Genomic DNA, 18,022 nt, shown 5'->3' with positions numbered 1-18,022 from the left:
CTGCTGACTTTAGGTTTTGTTTGTTCTTCTTTTTTTTCTAATTCTTTTAGGTGGTGGACTATGGTGTTTATTTGAGATTTTTCTTGTTTCCTAAAGAAGGCCCCTATATTGCTATGAACTTCCTTCTGAGAACTGCTTTTGCTGCATCCCATGGATTTTGTATGGTTGTGTTTTCATTGTCATTTGCCTCAAGGTATTGTTAAATTTCTTCTTTGCTTTCATTGTCATTTGCCTCAAGGTATTGTTAAATTTCTTCTTTTCTTTCATTGTTGATCCATTGGTTTTTTTAGTAGCATGTTGTTTAGTCTCCACATAATTGTTTTTTTGTTTTGTTTTGTTTTTGTTTCTTTTTCAGTGGTTGATTTTTGGTTTCATGCTATTGTGGTCAGAAAAGATGCTTGAAATAATTTCTGTACTCTTAAATTTGTTTAGGCTTGTTTTGTGCCCAAGTCAACCCTAGAGAATGTTCCATGTGCACTTCAAAAGAATGTGTGTTCTGCTTTTTTGGGATGTAATGTCCTGAATATATCAATTAAGTCTAACTGTTCTATCATTTAGGATCTCTGTTGTTTTATTGATTTTTTTGTCTTGAAGATCTGTCCATTGATATGAGTGGGGTGTTAAAGTCTCCTACTATTGTTGTATTCCTGTCAGTTTCTCCCTTTATGTCTGTTAGTATATGTATTTTGGTGCTCCTATGTTGGGTACATATATTTTGAAAAGTATAATATCCTCTCCTTTTATTGATCCTTTTATCATTATGTAGTGTCCTTCTTTATCTTTGTCTTAAAGTCTATTTTGTCTGAGTATTGTGACCCCCGCTATCTCGTCATTTCTGTTTGCACAAAAGATGTTTTTCCATGCCCTCACTTTTAATCTGTGTGTGTCCTTTGCCCTGAAGTGTGTCCCTTGTAAGCAGCATATTGTAGGCTCTTGGTTTTTTTATCCAATCTGCCACTCTGTGCCTTTTTAAAAAATTTTTTTAAATTTAATTTATATTTTTATACAGCAGTTTCTTATTAGTCATCAGTTTCATACACATCAGTATATACATGTCAGTCCCAATCACCCAATTCATCACACCACCATTCTGACCCCCCTGCGGCTTTCCCCCCTTGGTGTCCATACGTTAGTTCTCTACATCTGTGTCACAACTTCTGCCCTGCAAACCGGTTCATCTGTACCATTTTTCTAGGTTCCACATACATGCGTTAATATACGATATTTGTTTTTCTCTTTCTGACTTACTTCACTGTGTATGACAGTCTCCAGGTCCATCCACGTCTCAACAAATGACCCAATTTCGTTCCTTTTTATGGCTGAGTAATATTCCATTGTATATATGTGCCACATCTTCTTTATCCATTTGTCTGTCGATGGGCATTTAGGTTGCTTCCATGACCTGGCTACTGTAAATAGTGCTGCAATGAACATTGGGGTGCATGTGTCTTTTTGAATTATAGTTTTCTCTGGGTATATGCCCAGTAGTGGGATTGCTGGATCATATGGTAATTCTATTTTTAGTTTTTTAAGGAACCTCCATACTGTTCTCCATAGTGGCTGTATCAATTTACATTCCCACCAACAGTGCAAGAGGGTTCCTTTTTCTCCACACCCTCTCCAGCATTTGTTGTTTGTAGATTTTCTGATGATATCCATTCTACCCATGCTTTTGCTGCATCCCATAGGTTTTGGATCGTCGTGTTTTCATTGTCATTTGTCTCTAGGTATTTTTTGATTTCCTCTTTGATTTCTACAGTGATCTCTTGGTTATTTAGTAACGTATTGTTTAGCCTCCATGTGTTTGTGTTTTTTATGGTTTTTTCCCTGTAATTCATTTCTAATCTCATAGCGTTGTGGTCAGAAAAGATGGTTGATATGATTTCAATTTTCTTAAATTTACTGAGGCTTGATTTGTGACCCAAGATGTGATCTATCCTGGAGAATGTTCTGTGTGCACTTGAGAAGAAAGTGTAATCTGCTGTTTTTGGATGGAATGTTCTATAAATATCAATTAAACCTATCTGGTCTATTGTGTCATTTAAAGCTTCTGTTTCCTTATTTTCATTTTGAATGATCTGTCCATTGGTATAAGTAAGGTGTTAAAAGTCCCCCACCGTTATTGTGTTACTGTTGATTTCCTCTTTTACAGCCGTTAGCAGTTGCCTTATATATTGAGGTGCTCCTATGTTGGGTGCATATATATTTATAATTGTTATATCTTCTTTTTGGATTGATCCCTTGATCATTACGCAGTGTCCTTCCTTGTCTCTTGTAACATTCTTTATTTTAAAGTCTATTTTATCCGACGAGTATTGCTACTCCAGCTTTCTTTTGATTTCCATTTGCATGGAATATCTTTTTCCATCCCCTCACTTTCAGTCTGTATGTGTCCCTAAGTCTGAAGTAGGTCTCTTGTAGACAGCATATATATGGGTCTTGTTTTTGTATCCATTCAGCAAATCTGTCTTTTGGTGGGAGCATTTAATCCTTTCACGTTTAAGGTAATTATTGATATGTATGTTCCTATGACCATTTTCTTAATTGTTTTGGTTTGTGTGTGTGTGTGTGTGGTATGCGGGCCTTTCACTGTTGTGGCCTCTCCCACTGCAGAGCACAGGCTCCAGACACGCAGGCCCAGTGGCCATGGCTCATGGGCCCAGCCGCTCCGTGGCACATGGGATCCTCCCGGACAGGGGCACGAACCTGTGTCCCCTGCATCGGCAGGCAGACTCTCAACCACCGTGCCACCAGGGAAGCGCCTTGGGTTAGTTTTATAGGTCCTTTTCTTCTCTTGTGTTTCCCACTTACAGAAGTTCCTTTAGCATTTGTTGTAGAGCTGGTTTGGTGGTGCTGAATTCTCTTAACTTTCGCTTGTCTGTAAAGCTTTTGATTTCTCCATCGAATCTGAATGAGATCCTTGCTGGCTAGAGTAATCTTGGTTGTAGGTTCTTTCCTTTCATCACTTTAAGTATATCATGCCACTCCCTTCTGGCTTGTAGAGTTTCTGTTGCGAAATCACCTGTTAACGTTTTGGGAGTTCCCTTGTATGTTATTTGTCGTTTTTCCCTAGCTGTTTTCAATAATTTTTCTTCGTCTTTAATTTTTGCCAATTTGATTACTGTGTGTCTCGGCATGTTTGTCCTTGGATTTATTCTGTATGGGACTCGCTGCACTTCCTGGACTTGGGTGGCTATTTCCTTTCCCGTGTTAGGGAAGTTTTCGACTATAATCTCTTCAGATATTTTCTCAGGTCCTTTCTCTCTCTCTTCTCCTTCTGGGACCCCTGTAATGCGAATGTTGTTACGTTTAATGTTGTCCCAGAGGTCTCTTGGCTGTCTTCATTTCTTTTCATTCTTTTTTCTTTATTCTGTTCCGCAGCAGTGAGTTCCACCATTCTGTCTTCCAGGTCACTTATCCGTTCTTCTGCCTCAGTTATTCTGCTATTGATTCCTTCTAGTGTAGTTTTCATTTCAGTTATTGTATTGTTCATCTCTGTTTGTTTGTTCTTTAATTCTTCTAGGTGTTTGTTAAACATTTCTTGCATCTTCTTGATCTTTGCCTCCATTGTTTTTCCGAGGTCCTGGATCATCTTCACTATCATTATTCTGAATTCTTTTTCTGGAAGGTTGCCTATCTCCACTTCATTTAGTTGTTTTCCTGGGGTTTTATCTTGTTCCTTCATCTGGTACATAGCCCTCTGCCTTTTCATCTTGTCTATCTTTCTGTGAATGTGGTTTTTGTTCCACAGGCTGCAGGATTGTAGTTCTTCTTGTTTCTGCTGTCTGCCCTCTGGTGGATGAGGCTATCTGAGAGGCTTGTGCAGGTTTCCTGATGGGAGGGACTGGTGGTGGGTAGAGCTGACTGTTGCTCTGGTGGGCAGAGCTCAGTAAAACTTTAATCTGCTTGACTGCTGATGGGTGGGGCTGGGTTCCCTCCCTGTTGGTTGTTTGGCCTGAGGCAACCCAGCACTGGAGCCTACCTGGGCTCTTTGGTGGGGATAATGGCCGACTCTGGGAGGGCTCACGCCAAGGAGTACTTCCCAGAACTTCTGCTGCCAGTATTCTTGTCCCCGTGGTGAGCCACAGCCACCCCCCGCCTCTGCAGGAGACCCTCCAACACTAGCAGGTGGGTCTGGTTCATTCTCCCCTGGGTTCACTGCTCCTTCCCCTACTACTTTGTGTGTGCCCTCGAAGAGTGGAGTCTCTGTTTCCCCCAGTCGTGTCCAAGTCCTGCAATCAAATCCCACTGGCCTTCAAAGTCTGATTCTCTAGGAATTCCTTCTCCCGTTGCTGGCCCCCCAGGTTGGGAAGTCTGACGTGGGGCTCAGAACCTTCACTCCAGTGGGTGGACTTCTGTGGTATAAGTGTTCTCCAGTCTGTGAGTCACCCACCTAGCAGTTATGGGATTTGATTTTACTGTGATTGCGCCCCTCCTCCCATCTCATTGTGGCTTCTCCTTTGTCTTTGGATATGGGGTATCTTTTTTGGTGAGTTCCAGTGTCTTCCTGTCGATGATTGTCCAGCAGTTAGTTGTGATTCTGGTGTTCTCACAAGAGAGAGTGAGCGCATGTCCTTCTATTCTGCCATCTTGGTTCAGGCTCCCTTATTTATTTTCAGTTTGGATGATCACTGTGTCTTTTGATTGGAGAATTTAGTCCATTGACATTTAAGATAATTAATGATAGATATGTATTCATTGCCATTTTAAACCTTGTCTTCCTGTTGATTTTAAAATTCTTCTTTGTCTCTTTTTGTTTTTCCTTTTGTGGTTTGGTGATTTTCTTTCGTATTATGCTTCTGTTCTTTTTGGTTTTTGTGAATCTATTGTATGTTTTTGATTTGTGGTTGCCCTGTTTTTCAAGTATGTTAACCCCTTCGTATGTCTACTTGCTTTAGACCGGTAGATAGGCCCAAACACATTCTAGAAAAAAAAAAAAATCTACATTTTCTTACTCTCCTCCCCCACATATTATGATTTTAATGTCCCCTTTTGCATCTTCATGTTCATCCTTTTGCTGTTCATTGTGGTTATCATCACTTTCACAGAAATTTTTTGTTTTTTTTTTTTAATCTGTGTACTGTCTTATTTATGTGATTTACTTTCCAATTGTGATTTTCTCTTTCCTATAGATTCTTACTACTTTCTATTTAGAGAAGATCTTTCAATATTTCCTTTAGGATAATGTCAGTATTGCTGTATTCTTTTAGTTTTTACTTGTCTGGGAAATTCTTTGTCTCTCCCTCTGTTCTAAATGATAATCTTTCTGGGTAGAGTATCCTAGGTTGCAGATTTTTCCCTTTCAGGGCTTTGAATATATCTTGCCATTCCCTTCTGGCCTGCAATGTTTCTGTAGAGAAATCAGCTGGTACCCTTATGGGTGTTCCCTTGTGATTCTTTGTTTTTCTCTTGCTGCCTTTAGAATCATCTCTTTAACTTTTGCCATTTTTATTACAATACATCTTGGTGTAGGTCTGTTTGGGTTTACCTTGTTCAGGATCCTCTATGCTTTCTGTATCTGGATATCTGTTTCCTTCTTCAGGTTTGGGAAGTTTTCAGCTGTAATTTCTTCATTTTCAATCCCCTTTTCTGTTTCTTCTTCTTATGGGATCCCTATTATGCATAGATTGACATGCTTTATATTATCCCATAGGTCTCTTATATTGCTTTCATTTTTTTTCATTTGGGTTTTTGTCTGCTGTTCTAATTAGGTGATTTCCGTTATTCTGTCTTCTAGATCACTTATTCGTTCTTCTGCATTATTCATTCTACTATTCATAGCCTTTCAGCTTTCATCTCTTCAAATGAATTCTCTGATTTTTCTTGGCTTCTCCTTATAGTTTCTAGTTCCTTTTTACAGTAATCTACATTTCTATTGATAGCCTTTCTTAATTCCTTCAGTATTTTCATTATCTTCTTTTTGAACTTGGTGTGTATTAGACTGAAGATGTCTGTTTAATTGTTTATTCTTTCATGGGAATTCTCTTGATCTTTTAATTGGGAGTGGTTCCCCTGCTTCTTCATTTTACTTATATTTCTCTTGCTCTATGAGTTTAGGAGAAACAATTATCTACTGTGGTCTTAGAGGGCTATTTTTAAGTGGGAACATCCCCGTATAGCCTCTGTGGGTTTAATATTTTTTGGTGTGAGGGCTGCTTTTAGTATGGATGCTTGCCACCTCTTTTCTCAGTGTATGCAGGCCATTATCCCCTTGCTAGGAGGTGTGACTGATGCTGTGGTAATTAGAGCCTGCACTGGCTATTGAGCGGGCCTCCTCTTTGCTCTGTGGTTGTCACTGCCCTGTCCAGGGTAGGGCCTGCTCCCTAGTTGTTGGAGTAGAAGCCCCCAGCTCCATTTCTGAGCTGTGTTTCTGATCTGTGGTGTGAGGTAGGCGGGATTGGAGTGCTTCCACTGGGAGAGGAACCACTGAGTATTCCTCCGCTGGAGCCGTTCACCTGTGAGTGTGCTCTGTTTTGTCACCTTTCATCCGTTGTGTGGGCTCACAGAGTACACTGTTGTTGGCACTGCCCTAGGCCCCACCTCAGTTGTGGGTATGCCGGCAGTTGGCCCTGGTGCCTCTCAGACTTTGTTTTCACAAGACCACTAGTGCAGATCCACTGAAGTCGTGTCCCAGGACTGCAGTAGTTGCACGCCTTGACCTGCTGTGGGAGCTATGGAGGCAGCTCAGACCCCTGTGTGTACGCGCCCTCAAAGCCCATAGCTGCTAAGGCCAGACCTGTCCCAGCCACAGGAGCACCAGCTGTCCGTTCAGATGTTCCGCAGGCACTGAATTCACAAAGCCGGCAGTGTAGGTGTAAATCTGCGGTTTGCACGGCCGTGGGGAGAGATTTCAGCTCTGCTTCCTAAGTTGCACGACCCCTGGGGCTCAGCTGTAATTTCAGCCCCACCTCTGCGTGTGGGCAACCCACTGGCATCTGTTCCCAAGACCACTGAGGCAGCGGCCGGAGCTTGCAAGCCTGCTCTGGTGGGAGGGGGCCGGAGCAGCTTTAATGCCTGAGCTGGCCTGGGGTGGGGCCCCGCATGGAGCCCAAGGAAGCAGCAGATGGCAGGTGGGGAAAGAGGCTGCAATGTTGGCCCCACCCCTTCCTTTTGCATGCCACATAACAATCGCGCTTCGCTTCTCTGGCAGCCCAGGGTTCTGCCACCAACACTCCTGGTTGCAACACCCCACACTCCAGCCCCTTCAGGCTGTCTCCACACAGCCAACAGCAGTCTTCTCCCCAGGTCTGTCCTCTAAACCCCGTGTTCCAGCACCCATCCCCTGCCCATACCAGTGGACATGACTTTCAGGCTGGGGTGTGCAGAGTGGTGACACAGACTGTGTAGGTCTCTCTCTGTCCTGCCTGCCACTAACTAGTTGTTGCGCTCTCCTTCTGAGCCTCTGAAGCTTCTTTTTTGTCCCAGCTGATCTCCCCACCCGTGAGGGGACTTCCCAGGGTGTGGGAACCTCTACTTTCCTTCAGCTCCCTCCCAGGGGTGCCAGACCCGTCGTACTCTCTCTCTCTCTCTTTTTTTTTCCTTTTGTCCTACCTGGTTACATGGAGATCTTTTTTGTCCTTTCAGGTGTTTGAGGTCTTCTGCTAGTGTTCAGTAGGTGATCTATGAGAATTGTTCCATTTGTAGATGTATTCTTGATATATTTGCAGGAAGAGCTTGAGTTCTACATCCTGCTACTCCACCATTTTTATTCCAATCCGACAATTGGTTTTTTTTAAAAGTAGTATCCAAGGAAGGATTAGACATTGTATTTGGCTTATATGGCTTAAAAAAAAAGATTGAGATATAATCCACATACCATAAAATTCACCCTTTTAAAGGATGCAGTTCAGTGGTTTTTAATATGTTCAGAAGAATGTGTATTTATCACCACTATCTAATTCCAGAACATTTTCATCACTGCAAAAAGAAGCTCCGTGACCATTAGCAGTTATTCCCCATTCTTCCCCATTCTTCCCTCTCCACAGCCACTAGCAACCACCAGTCAACTTCTGTCTCTATGGATTTGCCTTTTCTGGACATTTTTTATAAATGAAATCATGCAATATAGGGCCTTTTGTGTCTGACTTCTTTTCACGTAACATAATGTTTTCATAGTTCATGTTGTGGCATGTATCAGTGCTTTTTACAGCTGAATAATATCCCATTTTATGGTATGCTACCTTTTTGTCCACTCATCAGTTGATGAACATTTGGGTTGTTTCCACATTTGGGCTGTTACAAACCATGCTGCTGTGAACATTCATGTCCAAGTTTTTGTGTTAAAAACTGTTTTCAGTTCTCTTGGGTATATACCTAAGAGTGGAATTGCTGGGTCATACAGTAAATCTATGTTTAACTTTTTGAGGAACAGCCACACTGTTTTCCACTGTAGCTGCACCATTTTTATATTCTACCAGCAGTATATGAGGGTTTCAGTTTCTTTACATCCTTATCAACAGTTGTTACTGTGTTTTTTATATCCATCCATTGGGTGTGAAGTGATACTTTATTGTGGTTCTGATTGGGGTTTCCCTAATGACTAATGATGTTGGCATTGTGTACTTAATGGCCATTTTTTTTATCTTCTTTAGAGAAATATCTACTCATATCCTGAGCCTATTTTAAAATTGGGTTATTTGTCTTTTTAGTTTTGAGTTGTAAGTGTTCTTTATATGTTCTGGATGCTAGACACTTGTCAGATGATTTATAAATATTGTCTCTCTGTGGGTTGTACTTTCACTTTCTTGATAGTGTTCTTTGGAGCACAAAAGTTTTACATTTTGATGACATCAATTTATTTTTTCTTTGGTTGCTTGTACTTTAAATGTCATATCTAAGAAACAGTTGCCTAATTCATGGTCATGAAGATTTACGCTTACATTTTTTTCAAAGAGTTTTATAGTTTTAACTCTTACATTTTGATCTTTGACCCATTTTGTGTTAATTTTTTGACTCAATAATTTGTTGAAAGGACTGTATTTTCTCCCACTGAATTGTCATGACACTTTGTTGAAAATCAGTTGAACAGCATGTTTGGATTTATTTCTGGACTAACTTTTCTCTTCCATTGATTTGTATGTCTATCCTTATGCCATCACCACACAGTTTTGTTTTTGTTTGTTTTTGTTTTGTTTTATTTTTGGGCCATACTGCACGGCTTGTGGGATCTTAGTTCCCTGACCAGAGATTGAACCCAGGCCCTGGGCAGTGAGAGCATGGAGTCCTAACCACGGGACTGCCAGGGAATTCCCTACCACACAGTTTTGATCATTCTAGCTTTGTAGTAAGTTTTGAAACCAGGAAGTATCAGTCCTCCAAGTTTGTTCTTTTTCAATATTGTTTTGCTATTTGAGGTCCCTTGCATTTCCATATGAATTTTGGGATGAACTTGTCAATTCAGGCAGCTGGGATTTTGATAGGGATTGCTTGAATCTGTAGATCAGTTTGGGAATATTGCCATTTTATGGCATCTTAACAGTAGGCTAATCTGCCTTTTCAGTCTCATCTAACCTATGGGTTCTTCCTCTTTCTTAATTTATTTTTTGTTTCATGTATATTTTACTTGTGAAGAAACTGGGCCTCTGCCCTGTGGAGTTTCCTGCACTCTAGATTTTGCTAATTGCATCCCCATGGGATTCCTTTATATCCTGTGTTTCCTATAAAATGGTAATTAGGTCTAGAGCTTGGTCAATTCACGTTGATTTTTTGGCAAGATTTACTTAATATGTTGTTTTGCATTTCCTATCATCATTTTTTTTTTTTTTTTTTTTTTTTTTTTTTTGCGGTACACGGGCCTCTCACTATTGTGGCCTCTCCCGTTGCGGAGCACAGGCTCCAGACACACAGGCTCAGCGGCCATGGCTCATGGGCCTAGCTGCTCCGCGGCATGTGGGATCTTCCCGGACCCGGGCATGAACCCGTGTCCCCTGCATCGGCAGGTGGACTCTCAACCGCTGTGCCACCATGGAAGCCCCATCATCATTATTTTAATTAACATACTCTTCTGTTCATTGCTTACTTACCTTGGGAATCATAGCATACCTGTGCATAAAGAGCTTCTTCATTCCTTTTTAAGGCTGTGTAGTAATCCATTGTATGGTTGTACCATAGTATATTTATTTTGTTTTTTATTGATGAACATTTAGATTGTTTCCATTCTTTCTCTATTATGATGTTTCATTAAATAACCCTGTACATGGATCACTGTTCACATTTGTAATATGTCAGGTTAAATACTTAGAAGGAGAATTATTGAGTCAGATATACATTTGTAACTTAGAAAAATATTGCCAAATTTGCCTCCTACGCTGGAAGGCAAAGTCTTAACCACTGGACTGCCAGGGAAGTCCCAGTTAACTGCTTTTGGAATGAAATTTGTTTGAGTTGCAATCTCTTTTCTTTCTTGAAACTTCCTAGATAATTGGGAGATTTGGTCCTTTTGCTTAAACTCTGCTAATGCTCCTGTTGTCCAGATTCCTTGGGTTACATTTCTGTGGCTGGCTTCCATCCTTCCCTTAGGCCGGCTCTAGTCCTCCAGAGGTACTCAGAACTTGATCTTTCTTTTCTAAGATAGACCCTAAAATTCAATTCACCCTTGAAGTACTTAATAAAAGGACACATTTCACTGAGTAACTTCACATAAATAACTTTTCCGAGTAACTGATTCATACCCTTATGATATCGGGTTTTTTTGTTTTTTTTTTTAAACAACCCGATTTTTCTCACAGAATACTGAAAGTATCCTTGTATGTGTGAAAATAGTAATACAATGAATGTTCAGGTAAATGAATGGTTTTTAATTTGATGTTATGTCCCAAATTTTCACATTTCCCCCACCCCCACTCCCACCCCTAAAATTTAGCCATTTGCAGTGAAACTCTGTTATGCATTTTCCTGCATTCTCACACATTGTGAATGTTGGCCTGCTCTGTGCCAGGCCGTCTGCTCTATGCCCAGGGGATGGGATAGAGAAGAAGGAGCCCTTGTCCTCCAGAGACTTACAGTCTGAGGAGAATATGGATAAGGAGAAGATAGCCATTAGGACTGTCAGTCTTCTACAGCCTTCCTGGCTATAATACAGGGATTACAGAGGTAAGAGGGGCTGGTCCTTCTGAATTGAATGTCCTAGGATACTCTTTGAATTGTGGCATTTGGCTTTCTTAACAGTTGTCTAAATAGGTAGTTATATGTACCTAATAGTAAATTGAAAAGGGACACAAGAGTGTGGAATAAAAAGTTAAGTTTTCCCTGGTCCTCAGCCACTCAGTTGCTCTCCCCAGAGCAGCCACTGTTACCAGTTTTTAATGTATTTTTTCATACATTATCATGCATATTTAATGTCCCCCCCCAGATTATAACTTGTACTCACCCTTGCCTTTTTCATTTAACACATGGTATCTTAGAGATCATTCAATACCATTACACACAGAGATGCTTTATTCTTCTTAATGGCTGAATACTAGTCCATTACACTGGTCCTCTATTAATGAACCTTTTGGTTTCTACTGTCAACAGTGCTGCATGAACATCATTTAAGTGTGAAGGACTTAGCCGAATTATCCTACGTTCCCTCAGCAACATATATAGATGCCTACTCCTCCTTATATTGTTTATTCTTCTATGTTTAAAAGTCATTTGTTTCTTTTTCTGTGAACTATTCGTGTCTTCTGTCTACTTTTCTGTTCAGTTGTTGGTTTGTTATTGGTTTTGGAAGAACTCTTTACATCGTAAAGAAATTAGCTTTTGTGATACTTATTGTAAATATTTGCCTGTTTTCTTGTAGCCTTGTTACCTCTTGTAGCCTCTGCAATCATTGTGAGCTCTCACTTTCCTACATCTCCATGTTTTCACATTACTTATCTATAGCAGCTTCCTTCCCTTATTAGTACTTCCTGTATAAGCAAATGAACTACGTATACTGGCTGTTGGAGATCTCTCTTTGCTTCTCAGTGATATTTTTTGCTTACTCCTGATTTCATATACTTGGAACCATGTATCCTTTTCACATTTACATGAAGTGTTAGGGGTTTGTTAAGGCAAAACCCTAGAAGGTAATATGCTTGTCAGCCTGATACAGTGTTTGAACTCCAACCCTTACTCTGTGGTGAGCTCTGGGATCATTTTAATACATTATCTTTTGATTCAAATTTAGTTTAATGTTTTCTACTCTAAGTGGCCTTTAACCTTAGCTGGGTTTTGGACCTCCCTCATCAGCAAAATGGGGGATATCTATATACCAGGTTGTTGTAGTGATTAAATGAGGCTGGAAACAGGGAAGAAAAAGTGGTGGAGGAGAGTTCTTAACTTTTCCTCTAACCTTCAAGTCCTGTGTTTTCTAGGTTGAGGCTTTCTGCATGGAGGTGCTGCTGTGACTCTGGGTTTTCTGGGGCAAAAAGAGCCCCAGCTACTTGGTGATATTCTGCATGGTCTTAAAATGTTCTCTGCTGTGGCTTCAGTTTTCTCAGTTGTAAACGAGGAACATTAATATGAGGATGGCAGGGCTTCCCTGATGGCACAGTGGTTGAGAGTCCGCCTGCCCATGCAGGGGACACGGGTTCGTGCCCCGGTCTGGGAAGATCCCACGTGCCCCGGAGCGGCTGGGCCCGTGAGCCATGGCCGCTAAGCCTGCGTGTCCGGAGCCTGTGCTCCACAATGGGAGAGGCCACAGCAGTGAGAGGCCCGCGTACCACAAAAAAAAAAAAAAAAATGAGGATGGCGATAGTGTTGACTACATAGGGTTGTTTTGAGGCTTCCAACATAAAGCCCTCTACACATGGAAAGCACACCATCACCTTTGGAAAAGGGTGATGAAGTAACAGTCCTGCCTCCTTTTTTGCAGAAGCCCCTTCCTGCGTGTCTCTTGGAAGCACATCTCTGAGTGGTCCCTCCATCCACTGCCCCTCCGCTGCCGTCTGTATCGGCATCCTCCCAGGTTTGGGTGCCTACTCTGGGAGCAGCGACTCTGAGTCCAGCTCAGACAGCGAAGGCACCATCAACGCCACTGGCAAGATCGTCTCCTCCATCTTCCGAACCAACACCTTCCTCGAGGCCCCCTAGTTCCTCTGTTCTTACCGCAGGGAGCTCCTCCCCAAGAATAGACTGGACAGTTTATTCTGCCTACAGGCATTACCTCCCACAGAAAAGTCCTTTGCCTGCTCCCTGTGCACACCGTGACATTTTTAACCTCATCTAAAAATGTGCCAGAATCCACTTGTGGCCCGACTTGTGTTTGTTTTCTCTTTCTACTCCAGTATGGATGCCCAAACCTGTCCCACAGCCTCTGTCCTCACTGTTGTAGTAGGGCAGAGGTCAGGGCCCAGCAGAAATTCCACTAAGAATGCCCTGGGAAGATAGGTACCAAGCGGCTTGCAAAGGGTTTGGGTTCTGTTGCTTTCTTGTTTTTTGTTTCTTTTTTTTTTTCTTTCCCAACGCCACAAAGAAGCAAGGACAGTTATTGAACAGGTATCATTTAAAACATTCTATTCTAGACGAAGGCGCCGTTTGACTATACTGTGTTGTGGAGTGTGCAGGGGGGAGAGAAGGTCCCAGGTGATGGAATGGCGCACTGCCCTGGAACTAACCTATTCTTGATGTTGTGTGACTAAGTAAAGGTTCTAAACTACATCTGCAGGGGGTGTCACTTAACACTCATGGTTTATTGTGAAGTTTTCCCTTACCCTTGGCTATTCCATCTCCCTCCACCTAATCCCATTTAAGACTCTAAACCTTAGAGAAACAAACATAGGCCTTATTTTGTTGTAGCCAGAGATCAGAAGTGCTGGTAGGTGTGTGGATGAGGTGACTTATTTCTGGCAGCTCCTGGAATTCTAATATGGCAAGCCAGGGGGACCCACCTGCATATTCTGGCTCTAACCTGTTGAGGCCCCTCTCTGTTGGCTACATTTCTAGTTGTGGCCTCTAACTATGGAAGCTGTTTCTAGACTAAAGGTGCTACGCTTGTCCTTTCCTCTGCTTTGACCTGCTGCCCTTCCTGCTCTTCCCTTCCCATACAGAGCAGCCAAGACCCAGACATGCTGCTCCACCTCCATCCCCTAAAGGGAGGCAGGGAAGGGCAGGGGGAGACAAGGTGTGGAGGCCCTGAGGACAGAGGTAGGCCATGAGCTTTTAACAACAACAAAAAGCTGTAGGCTCCCCTGCTTCAGAAGAGTGAGCCTGTATGGTTCTTTCCTCCGCTGGGTTCCTACGTCAATTGTTTCTACTTCCTTGGGTGTGAGACGGAGAGACACACACAGAATGTGTTGACACTGTGATGCTGGCAGGCAGAGAAGCTACTCAGTTTTAACGTGGGCACAGAGGCCCCTGGATCTCCTCCAAACCCACTCCTTTTCCCTCCCAAAGCAGTGACACTCTGGTGCCCGCTGGCAGATGGTGACTTCCCTTCACCCATAACCGATGGCTTGTGAATTCTTTTTCCTTTTCAGAGCTACTCTGTGCTAATTGTTCCTGACTGTCAGTACAGGCACATCAGCTCCATCCTTACAAACAAGACGTTGAGGTAAAACTGTGTAGGCACCTTCTGCTCCTCTGCTTCGTTGTTCTGCAATTGTGCTGTTGCTATTACAGCCCGTACCCAGAGCAACGTCAGATCATTTCAGGAGGCAGACCGAGGAACCAAAGTCACCATCTTTATGTGGTTTGACTTTTGGGTTTCTTTTGGCCGCACCATACAGCATGCGGGATCTTAGTTCCCTGACCCCAGGGATCGAACTCATGCCCCCTGCAGTGGGAGCGCAGAGTCTTAACAACTGGGCCGCCAGGGAAGTCGCTGGTTTGACTTTTAAGAGGCCATTACTATACCTCATTGCCTCTGTCGATGTTGGGGGAAGTTGACAAAGGGTTGCAGGGATTAAAAACCTATATTAATTTGAAAGCTAATAAACCTGTCAGAGAATAAGATCTTGCTTTTCTTATACGGGATCTTGTGCTCCCACCTCCGTCCCCATCTACTGTAACAGCTAGATTGTGTCAAGGAGGTTGAGACTCATCAGACTGAGATTTCTGCTCTTGGTATCTCAGAAAAAGTTGAGAATCACCAGTGATCATTTCATCTTTCACCGTACCTGTTAGCAGAGAGCCCTAGAGCTGAGGCACAGGTTCTGTAGAAACCATGAACAGCAAAGCAGGTCTCCCAGTGGAGGAAGTCTGGTCTCCCAGTAGAAGAAGTCACCTTGGAAAACATCTAGTGTAGACTGTGTGTTTCAAACCCAAAGAAGAATAGGAAAACCTGGGATGGAAGGAAACACTGCTTTAAATCACAAGATGCAGCTCTCCTGCCTTAATAGATAATTGGGATTTTATAACTAGGTAATAAGGGATAAAAACAAGGTTTGGGGTGGTTTCTTAAAACCTGCTTGCGTTGTCCTGAGTGGTAGTCTTCTTACAACTTTGAACCGTGTGAGGGAGAAAGCTTGTCTCTGAGGAATCCTATTGCCAGCTCTATCTGGATTATCTAGCTTGTGTCATACCACGGCCTCTCTCTCAAGCACTTCCTGCTAGCATCTACCTTTGGCCCTGTCACCCACCTGGGTGGGGAGGAAGGGAGCATGAAATCCACAGCATCTGTTTTTCCATCTATAAAAAGCAGGGAGGGCAATGTGACTGGACCCACAGAGCTGGCTGGTGACCTGTTTATGTCTGCCTTCCCTGGGCCCAGACCCAGGAGGAGAGAAAGCTGGCTTCTCAAACACAGAGTTGGGAAGGCATTCTAGACTTTTTCAGGAGCATTCTAGACTGAAAGCCCCTAACTAGGAGTGGTTTAGGCTAGTCTCTTGGGTCCTCATTTCTTTCTATCTCGTGGGTTCTTCCCTTCTGGCTACCCCTCAGGAATCTCAACTCGGTTCCCCCTTCTGTGGCTACACCACAGTGGCTATGAGCTTGGAGCCAGACATTTACTAGCTGGATCACTTGGGCAAAGTCCTTAACCTCTCCAGGCCTCTGTTTCCTCCTCAGTAGATAGGAATCAGGACACCAACTTCCTAGTGAGGGTGAAAGAGGATCTATAAGAGCTACTTGATGTGGTATCTGATGCTCAGAAAATGGTAACCATCCTCATTAGTACTGTTACCCTCAGCCTCCCCCATTTCTGGGTAGATCGTCTAGAGCTTCTGTGGTGTTTATGGCAGGTTTATCCATCCTACTGGCATTTCTCAGTTGCAGGTAGAACACTGACATGATGATGGGTTGGATCTGGTCATCAGAGCTCCAACCACCAGCTTCTGCTGTGTGCTTCCCTCTTAGCTAAATGTTAATTGCTCAGGCACACCCAGTTCCTTGGCTCGGGTGTCCTAACCGTGGGTATGTAGCTCAGCTGTCGTCTTAAGCCCCTCCAGAAAAACAAAAAGGAGAGAGAGCTCAGCGGCAGTGCACCATCACTTGGACTTGGATCTTTCTTGATTTCTTGGCGTGCCCAGCCCACTTACACGTAACAGTATGGAATGCAAGTTCTGCTTGGTGGGAGGCTAGATCTTGGCAACACTTTCATAGTGTTGAACACAAGAAGCCAGTTGCCCATTTATGCCTTAGTGATGCTGGCAAGGGCTGATATTTTGCTCCCTTACCTGCTGGAGCAATGGTTTAGGGAAAGAGGGAGCGTCATAGCACTAATAGGCAGAAGGTGGCCCAGCATCAGTTTCACAGAGCCGTGGGCAGCACAACCCAGAGACAACCTCCACTGTGAGCTTTAGCCATCAGCTGGGCATCTACCTCACTGTTTCAGACATGGTCATGCACATCATTATCCCTTATGTCGGTTTGTTTATCGGTGAGCATTTACTGAGGGCCCACTATGGACGAGCCAGGCACTGTTTGAGATGTTTGCAGACTGTAGTGTCTTTCATCCTGAAAAAAAGTCCTGTGAAACAGCCCTTCTCTACATTTTATAGAGGAAACCAAAATTCACAGTGATTCACTGACTTGCCCAAGGTCACACAGGTAAGTATCAGAACCAGAATTTTAATTTGAGCCTTTATTTCTAAGTCGGGTTTTCTGTGGTTTCAATGAAACTTTAAAACAAATGCCGGTGCCCACGCCTCAGTGGAGGTGATTCACGGGTAAAGGAGCCTTTTAGTCAGATTTCCAAGTTCACTTTTCATCCTACTGTCCATGTGCAAGAACCAAATAGCAGCACCAAGGCTTGGTTTGTTTTTATTGAAATACAGTTGACATATAACGTTAGTTTCAGGTGTACAATGTAATTATTAAATAATTGTATATATTGTGAAATGATCCATCACCACACATAGTTACCAAAACATATTTTTCTTATGAAAAATTTTGAGATCTACTCAGCAACTTTCAAATATACAATCTGCTATTATTAACTATAGTCACCATGCTGCACATTACATCCCCAGGATTTAACTTATCTTGGTTTGTTTTTTAAGTGGTGGTTTGCCTGGTCAGGAGTTCAGGACATTCCTTTCCCTGGTGAACTCAAACCAGCTGGGAGTAGAAGGCTTGTTTGACTGATCCACCCAACCTCAGGCAGAGAAGGGGGAAGAAAGATGGCTGGGTCTGCTCCCTCATGCAGCTGTGAAGTGGGGGCTGCCGGCACCACACTGAGGTAGGTGGTCCATAGGAGTTGGAGCATTTATGATGGGCCCTGATGCAAGGCAGGGAGTCTACCTTAACCCGGCCCAGTAGATGTCAGTCTCCATAGCTTCACCAATCTGGTAAATTATTCCCATGGGGGGGTGTAAGGGAGAGGTCTGCATCAGGTGTCGCCCCAATACACCCATCCCCTGAGGGGCTAAGGAGGGGATGTGGGGCTGGGAGGAGAAGGCTGTTCCACTATAGAGGCCTCTGGTCGATCAGAACTTGACAGATTCCCCCAGGCTGAGTTGGATACAAACTTCCCTGGATCTGACATCCAGCTAGACACTTCAGCTACGAAACGGGAGGGTAAAGGAAGCAGTCACGTGTTATTTCAACCATCACGCAGTCTTGCAGCTATCCTGAGCAAGGGCTGGGTGTGAACCAGAGGAGGCAGACGCGCTGGTCCTGG

At 43.1% G+C, this 18,022-nt stretch overlaps 1 protein-coding gene across 7 annotated transcripts in view; it reads left to right on the top strand.

Annotated features, from left to right (window-relative positions):
• PSME3IP1 (proteasome activator subunit 3 interacting protein 1) overlaps positions 1 to 17,511 on the top strand; it is a 45,916-nt gene extending 28,405 nt beyond the window's left edge. For 3 of the 7 annotated variants that reach the window (XM_082676645.1, XM_082676646.1, XM_082676644.1), the window contains exon 7: positions 12,839 to 13,602. In XM_082676645.1, the coding sequence (XP_082532771.1) occupies positions 12,839 to 13,056 (218 nt within the window). In that variant the 3' untranslated portion in view covers positions 13,057 to 13,602. Of the gene's footprint in view, positions 1 to 12,838; positions 13,603 to 17,402 lie in introns of those variants that run through there. The other 4 variants (XM_082676643.1, XM_082676641.1, XM_082676642.1 and 1 more) reach the window with 2 other exon arrangements.
• Positions 17,512 to 18,022: the final 511 nt, after the last annotated feature.

Source organism: Grampus griseus (assembly GCF_964374135.1).
Source record: "Grampus griseus genome assembly, chromosome: 19".
Taxonomy (NCBI): domain Eukaryota; kingdom Metazoa; phylum Chordata; class Mammalia; order Artiodactyla; family Delphinidae; genus Grampus; species Grampus griseus.
This window is presented reverse-complemented; position numbering and strand designations above follow the sequence as displayed.